This window comes from Phocoena sinus, chromosome 10, assembly GCF_008692025.1.
Source record: "Phocoena sinus isolate mPhoSin1 chromosome 10, mPhoSin1.pri, whole genome shotgun sequence".
Lineage (NCBI taxonomy): Eukaryota > Metazoa > Chordata > Mammalia > Artiodactyla > Phocoenidae > Phocoena > Phocoena sinus.
The window spans coordinates 80,329,014-80,347,984 of NC_045772.1; the positions used below are offsets into that span (position 1 = coordinate 80,329,014).

The 18,971-nt window shown below is 38.1% G+C and overlaps 1 protein-coding gene across 1 annotated transcript in view; it reads right to left on the bottom strand.

The window, feature by feature from the left end:
• The window catches only part of MRPS35 (mitochondrial ribosomal protein S35), a 42,595-nt gene extending 26,828 nt beyond the window's left edge, over positions 1-15,767 (bottom strand). The window contains exons 1-4 of the mRNA XM_032646264.1: positions 15,600-15,767; positions 12,043-12,089; positions 10,743-10,910; positions 8,631-8,691 (exon numbers count right to left, since the gene is read on the bottom strand). Of these exons, the coding sequence (XP_032502155.1) occupies positions 8,631-8,691; positions 10,743-10,910; positions 12,043-12,089; positions 15,600-15,711 (388 nt within the window). The 5' untranslated portion in view covers positions 15,712-15,767. The remainder of the gene's footprint in view (positions 1-8,630; positions 8,692-10,742; positions 10,911-12,042; positions 12,090-15,599) is intronic.
• Positions 15,768-18,971: the final 3,204 nt, after the last annotated feature.

The window sequence follows — 18,971 nt, forward strand, 5'->3', positions numbered from 1 at the left end:
AACAGATTCTCTTCTGCACTTATATATACATCATCATCCTGCATGTGTCCCTTTTCTTCCTAAGTGAATCCTATTTAGGGAATTAAGGGAATGATTTGGATAGTTCAGGTTTGGTGGGGAGCAGTTAAAAGGGAGCTATAGACTTGATGGAAGTTTATTATAGCTTTGCACATATCTGTTATGAGACAGTTTATTTCCTCGCCAACTAAAAGCAAGCAGTTCATAGTGCCCTGAGAATTACTGTTTTTGAAAAGGCAATAGATAGTATTAGTTCACACCCAAATGAAGGTTACTAAAAATCAGCTGAAGGGAAGTGAAAGAACCTCTGAAAAAACTCTAAGAGGGAACTGCCTGGAGGTCCAGTGGTTAGGACTCGGCGTTTTCCCTGCTGTGGCCTGGGTTCAATCCCTGGTCAGGGAACTAAGATCCAGCAAGCCTCACGGCACAGCCAAAAACAAAAAAAAAAGCTCTACTGAGATGTGGTCAACCTTCTTTCAGAAACTGAGTTCAATAGGGCCTCTAACTATAACAGGTACAAAAGCCTCGATCACCTTTAAATGATCCTTCCAGTAATTCATGTTTCTTCAATGTGACTTCTGAGCCACTGGGGCTCAGTGGAAAAAGGAACAGACTTGTCCTCACCTTCAGGCAAGACAGATAGCCTAGAGAGGAGTGGGTCTGGGTCTGAGACCTGGGCTACAACCGAAGTTCCAAGCACTGAGAACACTGCTCACAGCACAGAGGTGTAAACTCAGGCCTCAAATGAAAAAAAAAAATCTTTAAAGGAAAAGAGAGAGCTCCCAGCCTCCCGCAGCTATCAGTACTACTAGTATTGAGGGACTTCATAGGTGGGCAACTGATTTTATTTTGCCCTATTCCTATCAAGTTAGTGTGGTACAGGGCTCTCAGCTTGGGATGAAAACTTCTGGCATTATCAGGTTCCCCTCAAGAGAAACCTCATTTCCTAAATAGCCTCATTCTAAGAAAAAGTAATTGGTTTCTGAGGTCAAACACATTAGACCCCATGGATCTGTGCTTTCTCCAATAACATTTTCCCTCAGCTAACAACTTTCTTATAATAAGCACTATATTTAGCTCCCATTTAGGCTTTAATATCAGTCAGCAAAATGTCACTCTGGATTATAGAGACTTTCCAAGATCTGGGACTAAATATATGTTAGCAAATTAAGTATAGCTCACACTATTCCCTAAAAACTGTGTTTAAGAGATCAATACTCACACACTTTGAGGGGAAAGAAATATCTTTGCCATTAAGAACATTTTGACATTTAAATAAAATGAACAGAGCAAAATTACTGGGGTTAAATTTCATTCCCATTATGAACTAATTCCAGTTTCCTGTACTATAAGACGCAACACTGCCAGGCACTTTATAAGACAGACTAGTTTGGGGAATTTTATGAGTTACTGGATTTGTACCGACTTTCTTTTTTTTTTTTTTTAAACTTTGGGTAAGTCATTTCAATCACCAGATGATAATTACAGCTTTTAAATTAAATTACCTGATTATATGTTCAAGAAAACACAGCCAACTGAAAAGTACATAATAGACCCCTATTAGCCTTTTATTCATCTGATAGGTAGAGCAACAGACTAGACTTTAGAAGACCTTGGTTTTTTTTTTTTTTTTTTTTTGCGGTACGCGGGCCTCTCACTGTTGTGGCCTCTCCCGTTGCGGAGCACAGGCTCCGGACGCGCAGGCTCAGCGGCCATGGCTCACGGGCCCAGCCGCTCCGCGGGCATGTGGGATCTTCCCGGACTGGGGCACGAACCCGTGTCGCCTGCATCGGAAGGCGGACTCTCAACCACTGCGCCACCAGGGAAGCCCGAAGACCTTGGTTTTTACTTAACTTCTGCCACGATTATTAAAGTTTTGGTAAATTACCTAACTCTCCTGTGCTTCAAATTTTCCATTTGCAAGTTAGATACAAAATCTGAACTGACCTACTTGAAAGAAAACTCAGAAGAAATATGTGAAAAGCCTTTGAGTTATTTGGAAGATACAATCTAAATCTAGAAGCTGGCCAAAGTGTAAAGGCAAAATTAAGGAAAGATTAAAACATTCACTTAAATACTGTAAGATATAATGCTACTCTTCTAAATATGCTGTATGAAAGCCTTTCATTTGAAAATTATTAAGTATTTTAGAACTACCTCATTACAATGACCAGTTTCTAAATTATAAATGCACATTTTCAAATATTGTTTAAAAAGGAAAAATACTGGGGCTTCCCTGGTGGTGCAGTGTTTGGGAGTCTGCCTGCCGATGCAGGGGACGCGGGTTCGTGCCCCGGTCCGGGAGGATCCCACATGCCGCGGGGCGGCTGGGCCCGTGAGCCATGGCCGCTGAGCCTGCGCGTCCGGAGCCTGTGCTCCGCAACAGAAGAGGCCACAACAGTGAGAGGCCCGCGTACCGCAAAAAAAAAAAAAAAAAAAAAAAAAAGGAAAAATACTGAATTTATCACAGGGTAATGCATTTGTTAACTGGCTTTACAAAGGACCAAAAAATGATATATGATTTGTGTCATATGGGGCACAAATGTGCAACGGTGATCTGTGTCAGTCCAATATCAGGCTAATATCAACAAATATAGAAACATACAAAGGGACAGAAATGCATCATAATGTCCCAAAACAAAAGACCACATAAATGAATGAAAATAGTAAGAGATTTTTCTTCCCTCATATCAAGAGTAAGGTTATTATTCCTACTTTTTAGCCCTCTTTTTAAAACCTCTTTATTTTCTCTTCTTCCTTATAATTTTCAGTGGAAGGCCCTCCCAGAAGCTCAAATTTCATCATAATCATGTTCACTAACTTATTTCTCCTTTTAGCATAATCAGGCTACCTGTGAAGTTTCTAGGTTTCATTTTCTTTCCTGAAAAGACTTAACAAGTATACTGAGCATGTATATACATCACCTTTAAATCAGCATAAATTTAAGACTTCAAAGGTACTAACTCTTGCATTAAACTACATAATCAATAAGTAATAGCTACAAACCTAAAACAACTCAAATTTGCTTACCTATATATAGTCCAATACAACTAGAACAGAAATTGAATTGGAATATTGTATATATTATGAACCATGAACAAAAAGTGCTCTTTGCCTTTACCTCCATTTATGTGGGAAGAAGAAAGATGGTATAGTATAGGTGAGTAAAATCGCTATTTACAACTAGCAATCAACAGATATTGTTGAAATTTAACAAGTCTAGAAATGGAGGTATAATCATATTCAGGTGATTAGTTCCATTTTATATATATCAAACTATACATATAATTTACATTTACATATACTATGTATAGAGTATATATAATATATATTCTTTATGTGTTTAAAGAATATATAAAATTATACGTGCACACACACACACACACACACACACACACACACACACACAAATAATAAGACCTTAATAATGACTAAAAGAGAACACGTCTGGAATGAGGGGCCAGGGAGGGAAAGAAGAAGCAAGAGACTGCTACTTTTCATCATCAGCTCTTGTACTATTTAATTTTACCATAGGTATGTATCACTTCTAATTCCTTTAAAATTTTGAACAATTTCTTCAGGATAACCCTTTTCTGCAAAGTATCCCATTACTGGCCCCACTGACTATTCAGCTACTCAGCATCCTTCTACACTATCTTCAGTTTGGGCCATATTGATTTGCATCTGTTGTTAACACTCTACAATATTTTCTTCAGCCTTTTTATGTATATGCTTTTTATAATTCAACAATAAGTCCCTAACCTACTTGAGCAAGGATTATGGTTTCTGATCCCCAGAACTTATTCAGCAGATAACTGCAAGTTTGTACTCTTTGAAGATCTCCCTTTTTCCTCCACTCCTCAGTCCCTGGTAACCACCACCCTACCCTGTTTCTATGACCTCAGATTTTTCAGATTTCAAATATGTGATAATTATATAGTATTTGTCATGCTGTCTGACATATTCCACTTAGCATAATGCCCTCAAGGTCCCTCCACATTGTCACAAATGGCAGGATGTTCTTCTTTCTTGTGACTGAATAATATTCCACTGTTCGTGCGTGCGTGTGTGTGCACGTGTGTGTATACACCACATCTTCTTTATCCATTCATCCATCCACCGATGAACACTTAGGTTGTTTCCATATCTTACACAGGCCTCTCACTGTTGTGGCCTCTCCTGTTGCAGAGCATAGGCTCCGGAAGCGCAGGCTCAGTGGCCATGGCTCATGGGCCCAGCCACTCCACGGCACGTGGGATCTTCCCGGACCAGGGCATGAACCCTTGTCCCCTGCATCGGCAGGCAGACTCTCAGCCACTGTGCCACCAGGGAAGCCCTGTTTCCATATCTTGACTGTTGTGAATAATGCTGCAGTGAACATGGGAGTTGAGATATCTCCTCAATATTGTCTTCACTTCCTTTGGATACATACCAAGAAGTGGGATTGTTGGATCATACAGCAGCTCTATTTTTAATTTTTTGAGGACCCTTCATACTGTTCTCCACAGCGGCTGCACCAATTTGCATTCCTACCAACAGTGCACAAAGGTTCCCTTTTCTCCATGTCCCCATCAACATTTGTTATCTCATCTTCCTGAAGAGTCATTTTAACAGGTACTGTGGTTTTGATTTTTTTTTTTTTTTTTGATTTTGATTTCCCTGATGATTAGTGAAGTTGAGAATCTTTTCATGTACTCACCGGCCATTTGTATGTCTTCTTTGGAAAAATGTCTATTTGATTCTTCTGCCCATTTTAAAATCAGATTGTTTTTTTACTATTGAGTTATATGAGTTCTTCATGTATTTTGGATATTAACCCTTATCAGATATATGATTTGCAAATATTTTCTGCCATTCCACAGATTGCCTTTTCATTTCACTGATGGCTTCCTTTGCTGTGCAGAAGGTTTTTAGTTTGAGGTAGTCCCACTTGCTAGCTATTTTTGTTTTTGTTGCCTTTGCTTTAGGTGTCAAATTCCAAAAAATCATTGCCGAGACAAATGTCAAGGAGCTTACACCCAATGTTTTCCTCTAGGAGTTTTATAGTTTCAGGTCTTATGTTCAAGTTTTTAATTCATGTCAAGTTGATTTTTGTGTATAGTGTTAAAAATATGGTCCAGTTTCATTCTTCTACATGTGTCTGTCCAGTTTTCCCAACATTTATTGAAGAAACTATGCTTTCCTGCTTAAATATTTTTGGCTCTTTTGTCATAAATTAATTAACCAAATATACATGAGTTTATTTTGAAGCTCTCTGTTCTGTTCCATTGATCTATGCCTCTGTTTTCATGACAATAACATACTGCTTTGATTACTACTATCGCTTCGTAATACAGTTTGAAATCAGGATGTGTGATGCCTCCAGCTTTGTTCTTTTTTCTCAATATTGTTTTGGCTATTTGAGGTCTTTTGTGGTTCTGTACAAATTTAAGGAGTTTGTTCCATTTGTGTGAAAAACACCACTAGAATTTTGACAGGGATTACACTGAATCTGTAGATTGCTTTGGGTTTTATAGACATTTTAACAATATTAATTCTTCCAATCCATATCTTATACTTACTTGTGTCTTCTTCAATTCCTTTCATCAATATTTTACAGTTTTCAGTGTATAGATCTTTCACCCCTTGATTAAAAGTATTCTCTTATTTTATTTTGCGTTCATGTATTTTGTTTTTCTTCCAGTTTTACTGAGATATAATCGGCATGCAGCACTGTATAAGTTTAAGGTCTAGGGCTTCCCTGGTGGCACAGTGGTTAAAAGTCCGCCTGCCGACGCAGGGGACGCAGGTTCGTGCCCCGGTCCGGGAAGATCCCACATGCCGCGGAACGGCTGGGCCCGTGAGCCACGGCCGCTGAGCCTGCGCGTCCGGAGCCTGTGCTCCGCAACGGGAGAGGCCACAACAGTGAGAGGCCCGCGTACCGCAAAAAAAAAAAAAAGTTTAAGGTCTACAGCATAATGATCTGACTTGCATACATCATGAAACGATCATCACAAGAAAGTCAGTGAATATCCATCATCTCATACAAATACAATATTAAATAAATTTAAAAAAATTTGTTTTCCTTGTTATAAGTACTCTTAGTATTTATTCTCTTAACTTTCATACAGAACATATAGCAGTGTTAATTATATTTATTATGTTGTACCTTATATCCCTAGTATTTAGTTACCTTATAACTGGAAGTCTGTACCTTTTGACTGCCTTCATTCAATTCCCCCTCCCCTGACCCAGTATTTTATTCTTTTTGATGCTATTGTAAATAAAAGTATTCTCTTAATTTCTCTTTTAAGAAAAAGAGAAATTTAATTTACAAATTTAAAAATTACATTAAAAGTTAAAATTAAATTACATTTAAATTTTAAAAATTAAATTTTAAATTAAATTACAAATTAAAAAAATCTCTTTCTGAACTCCCATGTTCACTGCAGAAAATGCAACTGATTTTTGATACCGACTTTGTATCCTGCAACTTTACTGAATTCGTTTATTAATTTTAATAGATTTTTGGACCTTTCAGATTTTCTATGTATAAGATAATGTCCTCAGCAAGTAAAGACAATTTTACTTCTTCCTTTCCAACGTGAATGCCTTTTATTTCTTTTTCTTGCCTAACTGCTCTGGCTAGAACTTCCAGTACTATGTTGAATAAAAGTGGTGACAGCGGGCATCCCTGTCTTGTCCTGATCTTAGAGGAAAAGCCTTTAGCTTTTCATGGTTGTAATACGATATTAGTTGTGGACTTGTTATATGTGGCCTTTATTATGTTGAAGTTTGTTCCCTCTATATCCACTGCGTTGAGAGTTTTCTCATGAAAGGATGATAAATTCTATCAAATGCTTTTTCTGCATCTACTGAGATGATCATATGATTTTCATCCTTCATTTTGTTAATGTGATGTGTCATGTTGATTTACTTGCAGGTGTAGAACTACCTTGCATCCCTGGAATAAATCCTTCTTGATCATGGTGTATGATCCTTTTAATGTACTACTGAATTTGGTTTGCTAGTATTTTGTTGAGGATTTTTGATCTATGCTCATCAGGGATATTGGCCTGTAATTTGTCCTTATCTGGCTTTGGTATCAGGGTAATGCTAGATTTATAAAATGAGTGTGGGTGTTCCCTCCTCTTCTACTGTTTAAAAGAGTTTGAGAACGACTGGTAATTCTTTATATGTTTAGTAGAATTCACCAGTGAATTAGGAGTTTGAGATTAATATATATGCATGAATATATATAAAACAGATAACCAATAAGAACCTACTGTATAGCACAGGGTCCAATACTCAATATTTTGTAATAACCTATAAGGGAAAAGAATCTGAAAAAGAATATGTATATATTCTTAATATATAATAAATGTATAAATGTATAACTGAATAACTTTGCTATATACCTGAAACTAACAAAGCACTGTAAATCAACTATGATTCAATTAAAAAAAAAAAAAAAAAAGAATTCACCAGTGAAGCCATCTGGTCCTGGACTTTCCCTGGTGGGAGGTTTTTGATCAGTGATTCAATCTCCTTACTAGTAACTGGTCTGGTTCAGATTTTCTATTTCTTCATGATTCAGTCTTGGTATATTACATGTTTCTAGGAATGTATCCATTTCTTCTAGGTTGCCCAATTTGTTGGCATAAAAATGTTCACAGTAGTCTCTTAGATCCTTTGTACCAATATTTCTGTGATACCAGTTGTAATGTCTCCTATTTCATTTATAATTTTGAGGCCTCTCTTTTTCTTGGTGAGTCTAGTTAAAGGTTTGTCTACGTTGTTTACATTTTCAAAAAACAAGCTCTCAGTTTCACTGATCTTTTCTATTGTCCTTTTAGTCTCAATTTATTTCCACTCCAACCATTATTTCCTTCCTTCTACTAACTTTGGGCTAAGTTTGTTCTTCTTTTTCTAGTTCCTTGGGATCTAAAGTTATGTGGTTTATTTAACATTTTTCTTTATTCTTAAGGTAGGCATTTATTGCTATAAACTTCCCTCTTGGAACTGCTTTGGGGATATTCCATATCTCAAGATATTTTTTTGATTTCTCTTTGATTGCTTCTTTAAATCAATATGCGTTTAGGGGCATGCTATTTGATCTCCACGTATCTGTTAATCTTCTAGTTTTCTTCTTGTAATAAGATTTCTAGTTTCGTATCATTGTGGTTGGAAAAAATGCTTGATATGATTTCAATCTTCTTAAGTTTATTAAGACTTATTTTGTGGCCTAACATATAATCTATCCTGAAAAATGTTTCATGTGTACTTGAGAAGAATGTGTATACTGCTGCTGTTGGATGGAATGTTCTGTAAATGTCTGTTAAATTCACTTGATCTAACATGTAAGTTTAAATCCAATGTTTCCTTACTGACTTTCTGTCTGGATGATCTACCCATTGTTGAAAGTGGAGTACTGAAGCTCCCTACTATTACTGTATTGCTATCTCTTCCTTCAATTCTGTAAATATTTTCTGTATATTAAGTGCTCCTACTCTGGGCACACAAATATTCACAAATATTATATCCTCTTGATAAACTGACCCCTTTATCATTAGAAATGAGATTCCTATGAAACTAATAAAATATTAAGTTCATATTACAAAACAACCACATACCTTTAAGAGCTTCACAGTGCTTTTTAATTGCTACAGGAGTCAAATGCAGAAAATTGGGAATCTAAAATAGAGAATTTTAAAGGATAAATTAGCTAAGTGTCTTTGTGTGTGTGCGTGTCTGGGGGGCTATGCCACACAGCTTGCAGAATCTTAGTTCCCCAACCAGGGATTGAACCTGGGCTCCAGCGGTGAAAGTGCCGAGTCCTAACCACTGGACAGCCAGGGAATTCCTGCCTAAGTGTCTTAAAAACATGAAACAGACAATTTTCTCATAAAACTAAATCATAAGGCCCACAAACCTTGTAATAAATAAAATCTGGTTTTCTTTTAAACAATACTGATTCCATGTCACAGGTGTTGTAAATTCAAGAAATGAATTTCCTAAAATAAAGATTCAGTACCAAGTATCTTATGAGAATGATGGTGGAGAAGAAACATTATTTTTATAGTATTATTCTTGCCACAAATCTACAGGAGTATATACTTCCCTTATAAAACTGAAAGCACTTTAGGACACAGACCATTGTTTAATAATCCTAATTCCCCTGGAATACATATCACTGAGATACATTTTCTACTTTATACTTAATAGACATTTTATGAATTGAATGGATGAATAAATGAAGCGAGCAGATCTTAAATGAACAGTTTAATGAAGTTGGGAATATCTTTATGATACACTGAGAGGTTCTCTAAACATTTATAGGGCCAATGGAAATTTAGGTAAGGTCAGAGATTTGATTCCTTCAAATAATTAACATTTCCTAGTATATTTCTTAAATAATATTAAGCATCTAAAGAGAAAATTTAGTTTAAAGAAACTCACTTGGAAAGAAACTTTGAACAAACAGAAAGTTACTCTAAACATTATATCTGGAATCTTAAGTGCTAATCAGAAAATGATTATTTTAATCAAGAGAAAACAGGCAACAAATATTGGGATTATGAGGTGGGTGACTTCATTTTCTATACTTTTATTTTACTTGTTTATTTATTCTATACTTTTATTTTTGAAACATGATTCAAAATCGTAAAAGGAAAAAAATAATAGCTGATGCTTACACAGCATTTACACTGGCACTGTTCTATGAACACCATACATATTACCTCAGTTTACAAGCTTATTCAATGGCACTTACTAGGAACAGATCGTATCACCGGACTAAGCATTAAGGTGATTCTTAAAAGGGATGGCATGCATTAAATGTTTGGATTTTTATGTTTATTAAAATTCCATTCACAACCATCATTACAAATATATTGCTATTCTCTTTCACCAAGTGATATTTTCCACAGACCTTTTCTTTAAACTAAGTTCAATTCTTCTCTTCATTGAAGAAAACATTAGTTTTATAGGCGTTTGTTTTCTTGTCTCTTGAAATGTTCCCATTTCCAAATTTCATCTGCCTATCTCCAGCAGCAAACAAACCCCTCTTCATATTACGATCTCATTTTTTACCAGCAACTTTTAGCAAATTTTTGTTTTTCACGAAGACTCTTATTTAGCAGAAAATACAATTCCTTGATGATAATTTCACTGTATATAAAAGGAAACCATCTAAGATATGCATTCCCAGGCTATGCATATTTGTATTTTCTTTAAGAAGTCTGTTTTTCAGAAATCATTATAGATGCTATCAACTCATTACAGATGCTATCAACTGAAGCATTTAACATGACCTATTTTTCTTGAAGAAACAAAGAAGTTTAAGGACTATAACAATACTATTAAATAATTTTCTGTAGAAGTTTTAGATCGTTTTTCAAAAGTAAAAACTTCTCCCAGTTCTCAAACTCAAATTAGGTTATTTCACTTTTCTTAGTTCTGCTTAAAAGACACAATATAGAAAAGATATAATAGAAACGAAAAAGCCAAAAGGAGGCCATAGGACCAATCAATTACATTCTTAAATGCCTAGGGTTCTTTGAGCCTTCTTTGCTGAGGATAACCAAAACATAATATCCATTATTATCTGGAAAAAGATTGAATTAAAATACAGTAAGCTGCTATGCACTGAACCTTGAAGTGTTGGGGGAGAGGGTAGGTGCCAGAGGGAGATCAGCATTTATTTAGATATAAGTTTTAGTCAATGAACCAGAAACTTATCTTACCTTTAAAAGTTCCAGATTTCCCTCCTTAGCCATGGGCACCCCTCTTTTTACTGGATAACCCATTCGAACAGGAAGAGGTACTGCTGAGGGTTTAAATGGCGCTGCAACAGGGTAAACACTAGGCCAGTCCTGGTCAACAGCCATTTTCTCTGTCCTAGGAGGTAGTGCCTGAGGAATGTAGAATAGTTTAATATTTTAAATATAAACATATTCTTTAATTTTAAAGCAAAAAAGCTGCAATTAAGAGAAACATAAGAGGACTTACAACCTACATAAAATCTGACCTCCCACAGCTAATGTCGCTGAAATGAAAAAACACTAAACGTACCTAAACATCTCTGGCACAGTTTCCTTAAACCCAGTAGCAAGGATCCCCTTTAACAGCACATTTCCTTCACAAAAAAATTTCTCTATCTTATTTATTTACTTAGACTTTTAGCAAACTTTCTACATATTGTTTATGAAGGGGTAAGTAAGATATATTTTGAATAAGTTTTAAAACTTTGATGAAAGTCAGTACATGAGGTGACAGTGATACAAACTTGGAAATAAAGGAAATAAGAAAAAGGAACATAAAGAATAAGAATTCAGAAATAAATAAATTAGGATTAAACTAAATGAACAGATACATAATGAGAAATAATATGTTTCCTAGGCCCAGAGAATAACTACATGATATTTTAGTCAATCACATTAACATATTTATTTTTTAAACTGTATCTGATAGACAGAGATGCCCAGCATTCCCTTTAAACCCAAAACGAAGGTTTGAAGAGGCAAAACTAGGCAACACCCATCTAAGTAATATACATGTAGTATATGTCCTGGAAGCAGTTGATATTCCTGTGAAAATGACTACTCTATACAATTATAATTGGTGCCATTTAACTTCCAACTACTGTGCCTTTGTTCTGACTCCATGCTTCCTAAGTGACCGTATAATTTGGATTCCTCCATAGAGATACCTACAGGGTGAGACCAAACCGGTTAGATTAATGCATACATCCCAGGCTGCATGACTGTTCAAGGCATCATCAAAAATAATTCTTTATTCTGGTTTATATACCTATTTCCTGGGAGTATGTGAGTGAGTCCACCTCTCAAAGATGATCCAATCTCAGGGAACTGACAAAAAGCAGTGGAAGACTAGAGCCAGGGCTGTGGTCGTCACCCAGTCAACAGCCCCTTGAGAAGAAGCCTTCTCGTGCAGTGCCCTTCTGCCTCATAAAGAGTATCTGCCTCACTTCAGAATTTCAGAAACCAGTAAGACAGTCTATACCAGAGTACATTAGCTGCTTACCTTTCTTCTTAGTGGCCTTCCATATCTGGATGTTCTTTCTGTTGTAGCTAAAAGACAACGCGACAGTTACAGAGAATTTTATAACACAGAGCTGTTCAACATTGTTCATGATCCCACAATTCTCACATAATTTAAAGTATTCAGTAATATAAAAATGAAACAATAATCCATTTTCTGTAAGTTCAGGGACTAAATCATTTTAATGAAAATGAAAATTCAGAAATAGGTAAGAAAATCCAAGAGCTACTTGAATATAAAATATATTGTGATTGACGATATGGTGAACTCATCAACTAGAGCAATATCTTCAGTAACTTTTAAGGTTCATCATCAAATAAGCTTACTTTCCCAAGATAAAATATCTAATTAGAAATAAGTATTTTACATCTTTAAAAGTAACTGGCTTGAAATATTCTAATATATACTTGCTCATATTTGGAATTATTCTGTTCTTTACACACACACAGACACAAAACAACCTTCAGTTTTCCTTCTCTACTGTTTATTAGCACTGCCAATGCTACAATAATGCCAATAATAACAAAACTCATAGTTATTCCTAATAAATCACATAACTGTACAAGAGGGTAAGTTACTTACATACAGTATCTACCTTTTAAAATATTAACTTATGTCTCTCTAAATTAATGTTTTGCTCTACTAAAATAATATATAATAACTGTATTTATTCAGCACTTTCACATGTCCAGACACTGCTAAATGCTTTTCATTATCTCATTTAATCTTATTCTTCACAATAACTGTAAGTACTATTATTATCCTTATTTAGAGGTCTTTTAGCCAAGAAAACTAAAGACCAAGTAGTCAGGGTGATGACAGCATAGCACAGAAGACCTCACATTCTGAACCACTAACTCAAGCTTCACAAGCTCCATAACTACACCGAACTTCCAGCACCAGGTCCCTGAGTTTTTCTCTGAACTTTCTGTTCTGTCTGTCTACAATGTGCCTCCCTTTCATCTGCCTGCCTTCTATCTCCTACTCCCTCTCCACTTCATCTCTTCATCTGACAAATTCTTATTCATCCCTCAATAGTAATTCATTGATTTATTCAAAAACTGTTTGAGTGATATTGTGTACCAGCAACTCAGAAGGCAGCAATGAACAACAGAGACACAGTCCTTGCTCTCACTGAATGCAGAGTCTGTCAAATAAGATAACTATTTAGCAAGTAATTTCAATAAACAGTTATTAATGAAGCACACAGCAGGGGACCCAACCTAGTCAATTAGTTGGGGAAAATATCCCTGAAGAAGTGGACTTCAAGCGAAAACCTTAAACATGAACAGGAAGTAGCCATGGGAACAGGCAAGCAGAAAACGTGTTCTAGAGTGAGAGAGAAGACAGAAAATCAAAGTAAACAAGTTCAATATGGCTGAAACTTAAGAGTAGGGCATAAGGAGCGCTAAGAAAAGTGATATTTAATAGGTCAGATATATATATATATATATTTTTTTTTTTTTTCCGGTACGCGGGTCTTTCACTGTTGTGGCCTCTGCCGCTGTGGAGCACAGGCTCCGGACGCGCAGGCCCAGTGGGCATGGCTCACGGGCCCAGCCACTCCGTGGCATGTGGGATCTTCCCGGACCGGGGCACGAACCCGTGTCCCCTGCATTGGCAGGCGGACTCTCAACCACTGCGCCACCAGGGAAGCCCTAATAGGTCAGAGATATATTTAATAGGCGTCTCAACTAAAACACATCATAGGCAGAGCTCTTGATTTCCTTCTTCCAGTCTTCCCAGTCCCTCTAAATGGTATCACCATTCATCCAAGTTCTCATGATAAAAATCTAACATGCTTCCTTGAGACTCTTCCTCAAGCTCCATATCAAATCCATCAGTAAGTCCTGTTAGCAGTACTTTCAGAATATATACCAAATCCAACCACACCAGCTCCACTATTACTTCAATCCAAGCCACTATCATCTCATTTGGAGTACTACATCAGCTCCCAACTGGTCTCCTGGCTTCCCCTCTTACCCCTGGCTCTCTACACGGCAGCCAGTGATCTTTTAAAAGTATACATCATATTATATCACTCCCTGTTCCAAACCTACCAATGTGATCCCAAACTTATAACAAAATCCAAGCCAAATGCCCATAAGCCTTTACCAGATGAGGTCATTATGGATTTTTCTGATATCTTATACTTCCACTCTTCTCTTTACTCACTTAGCTCCAGCCACGCTGGCCTTTTTTCTGTTCCTTGGTCACACCCCTAAGCTTGTTCTCACTTTTGAGCTTTTGCACTTGTAATTCCCTATGCCAACAATGCTCTTCCCGCAGATCTGCTCAAAGGTCACTCCCCCAGGAGTTCTTTCCTGACTACCCTAATCTTATCCTACAGCCACTATTCCCCCAATCCATCATTCTCAAGACCCTGCTTTATTTTTCTTCATAGCACCTAACATCGTACTGACACTGTTTCCCTGTTTATGATTTCCCCCCAAGAATGTAAGCTTCATGAGATGAAGGGCCCTGCTGTATCCCAGTATCTAGAACACCACCTAGTACACAGTAGGAGTTAAGTATTTGTAAAATGAATAGATGAATGAAAAATTATAAAGAGCGTTAAGACTAGAAAGAGCTACTATGATGCATTAAGGAATTTATCTCAAAGCAATGAAAAACCATTTGTAGATTTTGAACATGGGAGTGGCAAGTTAACATTTGCTTTTTGCACACCTCACTCTGGCTGTTGTGAGAATTCAAGGTAGGAGAACAAGAGCAGAAAGAGAGACCAGTGAAGAAACTATCGTAGAAGTGAGAGTTAGTGGCTTAAACTGGACAGTTGGTAGTATGAACATTAGACATATTACAGAAAATATCACCAGGACAGGACCTGGTGAATAACGGCACGCGACCCCTCGACTGAGCTTTTCCTAACTCTTGCGGGCTGCTCCTCGGTGCCCCCCGCCCCCTTATTGTATTCACGCTTCTATTACAGCACCTCACACTGCACAGCACTTCTAGTCTATGCATAACTAGACTTTTCCACTAGATTCCTCCAGGGCAAGAACGGTATCGGGCATCCCTAAAATCTCTCTTGAATGGAGGTCACCTCAATAATGCCTAGTGAATAAAGGTCAAACCCATTTGGTGGCATAACTAGCCCTGGAATTCAGAGCTGTAGTTTATTCTAGGACACTTGTACGCTTCTCTTAAATTTCGGAAAAATCCATGGCTCAACACTGCCCAACAAACACTACGAGCACCAGCAACCAGAGAGAGACCTGTGCCGGTGGCCCCAGGAGGGAGCATCTGAAAGCGCAGGTCACGCAGAAGGGAGGGAGAAAGCTCGCGGCGCCCAAAGGACCTGCAAACAGAAATTGGCTGCCAAGAACCAGGAGACACTCCGCACAGCGGGCAGACCCACATCCGCGGCTTTCCTACTAGGCGGGCCAGCGACAGACCGGCAGAGGACGTACCGGCCTCCCTGAGGTAGCTCTGGCTCCGCCACCGCGGCGGCCATCATGGGCCTGTATTCCGCCCCCTCATTTCCCCAAAAGCCCGGAAGCGACGGGGCAGACACTCACACGGGCTTGGTCTCGGAGAGCGAGTGGCCGGAGACACAGAGGTGGAAAAGGCTCGAAGGGTTCTGGCCCGCGGCTGCAGGACCAGGGATGCAGGGAGCCGAGCGGCCGCCATGGCTGCGAAGACGGCAAGCGGGAGAGGACAAGCGCGCTACCGGGTCAAGGGGCGGGTCTGAGGCCCTTTTGCGCAGGCTCGCCGCGTCTTGCCCCGCCCTTGGGAGGGAGAAACAGAAAACACGTGGGCCTGCGAATTCAGAGCCCGAGTGAAACGTGCAAGAAAATACCTCCCCGCATAGAGAAAGTAATGAAAAGAAAGTAAAAAGATTTTTTTTAAAAACTCGAAGCAGTCAGTCCAAAGACAATTGTAAATAAGGGACCATTGGGATGGGGAAATGTGGCTTACAGAGGGCAGGTGAGGGCAGAACCTCAGATGGCCCAAGAGTCAGGTAGTCTACCCTAAGCCCCTGCTTCTTCGCAATTGCTGCTTTTCTGCACTTTCTTGAATTAAAGGAAGTCTTCAGCTAGTGCAAGTGATATGCTTTGAGGAGAGAGGCAGTATCCAATAGTAATAAAAGGATGGCCTCTTGAGCCAGACTAGTACTTGAGTTTAAAACTTGACTTCACCATCTTTAGGATGTGTGGTCCTAATCAATCAAACGTCTGGGTACAACACTAGAATACACTCAGCGCCCCGTGTGCATAGGCTGCAACTGCTATCAATGATTTGGTTAGCTTGTTTGCAGATCAGGTTAGAATTACAAAAAGGCAGGACCTAGAAAATAATGGTTATCCTTTAATGAGCGCTCTTATTTTCTACCATAGAATGGATTAACATACAACTCTTAATAAAATTATCCTCTCTTCTTTTCAATCAGTATGTATAATACTCAAAGCACAAAAGTATGATAACAAACAACTGGGAACAAACACAACTGTCTCTGGTAAGCATACCAAGTAGAGCAGAGCTGTGCCGGTATCCCAGGGTATTCTACCTGTGAACATCCGCTGTGCCATGGGCATCAAGCAGTATGTGGCATGATAAGGACAAATACTTGTAATAATCACCATCCTCATCTTTTCTGACCTCTTATTATCCTATTATTGCTTCGAAGCAGAAGTATGGTGTATTAGGTGTGATTTGTTTGCTAGGGCTGCTGTAACAAGTACCAGAAACCGGCTAACTTAAAAAAATAATTTTGGGCTTCCCTGGTGGCGCAGTGGTTGAGAGTCCGCCTGCCGATGCGGGGGACATGGGTTCGTTGCCCTGGTCCGCGAGGATCCCACCATGCCGCGGAGCGGCTGGGCCCGTGAGCCATGGCCGCTGAGCCTGCGCGTCCCGAGCCCTGTGCTCCGCGACGACGGGAGAGGCCACAACAGTGAGAGGCCCGCGTACCGCAAAAGAAAAAATAAAAAAGCATAATTTCATTTTCTTACAGTTCTAGAAGCTAGAAGTCCAAAATCCAGGTGTTGGCAAGGGATGGTTCATTCCGGATGTTTTGAGGGAGAATCTGTTTGTGCCTCTCTCCTGGTTTCTGATGGTTGCTGGCCGTTTTTGTCTTTCTTTGGCTTGTAGACACATCACTCCAATCTCTACCTCCATCTTCACGTGGTATTATCCCCTTTCCTCCATTTTTAAGATTAAAAGCATGGCCTTTAAATCAGATGGATGTGGGATTTGAATCCAGGCTCTGTTTCTTTGTGATCTTGGGCAAGTCCACCTAACCTCTCTGAACTTCGGTTTCAGAGAAAATGGGAACAATATTATCTTCCTGAGGACCACAGTGATTAGGTGAGTAATGTTTCAGAAGGCATAATATAAAGGTGGCCATTAGAATTAAGCTCAGGGTCAACGCAGCAGCCACTTTTTCTCTCAATTTTGTATATTTTAGTAGGATAAAGTACAAGGCCTATCCCATAGAAATTTAAGGACAAACGAGTATGAATCCTTATAGAATTAGTTCATATCCAGAGACTTCTCAATTTCTGAGCAAGATGTTAAGAGACTTAGTTCCTTGTTCAAACTGCTTATGCTTTCGTTTTACTCTCTCCCTAAGAGTAAAGTAGATCGATATGACTGGAATTAGAAGAGCCAGAAAAATACTTATTGTTTTCCCTGATATCAAGTACTATGAAGTTCGTTCTATACTGAAAGTTAAAAACTCACCTGTAATGCTATCAACGGGCAATAATGCTATCTGTTTCATGCAGTGTATAGAGTAAAGCATGTACTGTCATGTAAATAGGAGTTAGTAAGAATAACATACTCTTTCAGTTAGAAAAGATCTTAGAGGTGCAATCACTCAATCATGATAGAAATCTTTTCATTAGCCTTAGGGACCAAATAACCCAGTATACTGTAGAAGCTAGGCTGGTTTCATGGGCTTGTGACATATACTTAGAGGAGCCCTGTGCTTGGCTTAATGCTCTGCTGTCCCTGTCTTGACATTTTTAATAGTTTTTAAACAAAGGGCTCCATATTTTCAGTTTGCACTGGGCCCCACAAATTATGTAGTCAGTTCTGTGTAGATCAATTTTAAATATTAAGATTTTTAATAATTGGTATTTGAAAACTGCATTAATCCAATGACTTTGTCAGAGAGCTGTTTTTAATCAAAACTAACTTTATAAAAAGTGAGTGAACCAAACTTCCAGTTATAAGATAAATAAGTACTTAATGATGTGATGTACAGCATGATGACTGTAGTTAACACTGCTGGATTATATTCGGAAGCTGCTAAAACATGGATCCTAAAGGTTCTCATCACATGGAACACTTTTTTTTTCTTTTTTTTTGCATCTATATGAGATGATGGATGTTGACTAAACTTACTGTGGTTTGCATTTCATAATATATGTAAGTCAAATCATTACGCTGTATAAACTAATAAGTGCTGCACGTCAGTTATATCTCAATAAAACTGGAAAACACCAACTCAAAAGTAAATAAATATGCACTTACAGAAAAAAGTGAGTGAACCAAGTATGTCTATTCACAAGCATGGTAAATGGACAATATGCAAATATCCAGGTATGCAACTCAAATATCCATCAAAACAGTATAGATTAAATACATTATGGTGTATACATACAACAGAGAATACTACTTAGACACATACATCTTAATCCCAGTTGAACATTAGAATTATCAATACTTTAGGAGGTTAAAAAAACCTGTCTAGGCCTGTCTCTGAGATGCTGGTCAATTGGTCTAGGTGTGTTTGCAAACTTGGTGGGGTTTTTTTGCTTTTGTTTTAAGTTTCCCAAGTCAATCTAATATGCAGGCAGGACTGAGAACCACTGATGTCAGCCTTATAAAGGATGAAGTGGATATAAATGTATTAGCATGGAAATTTTTCCACAATATATAGTTTTTAA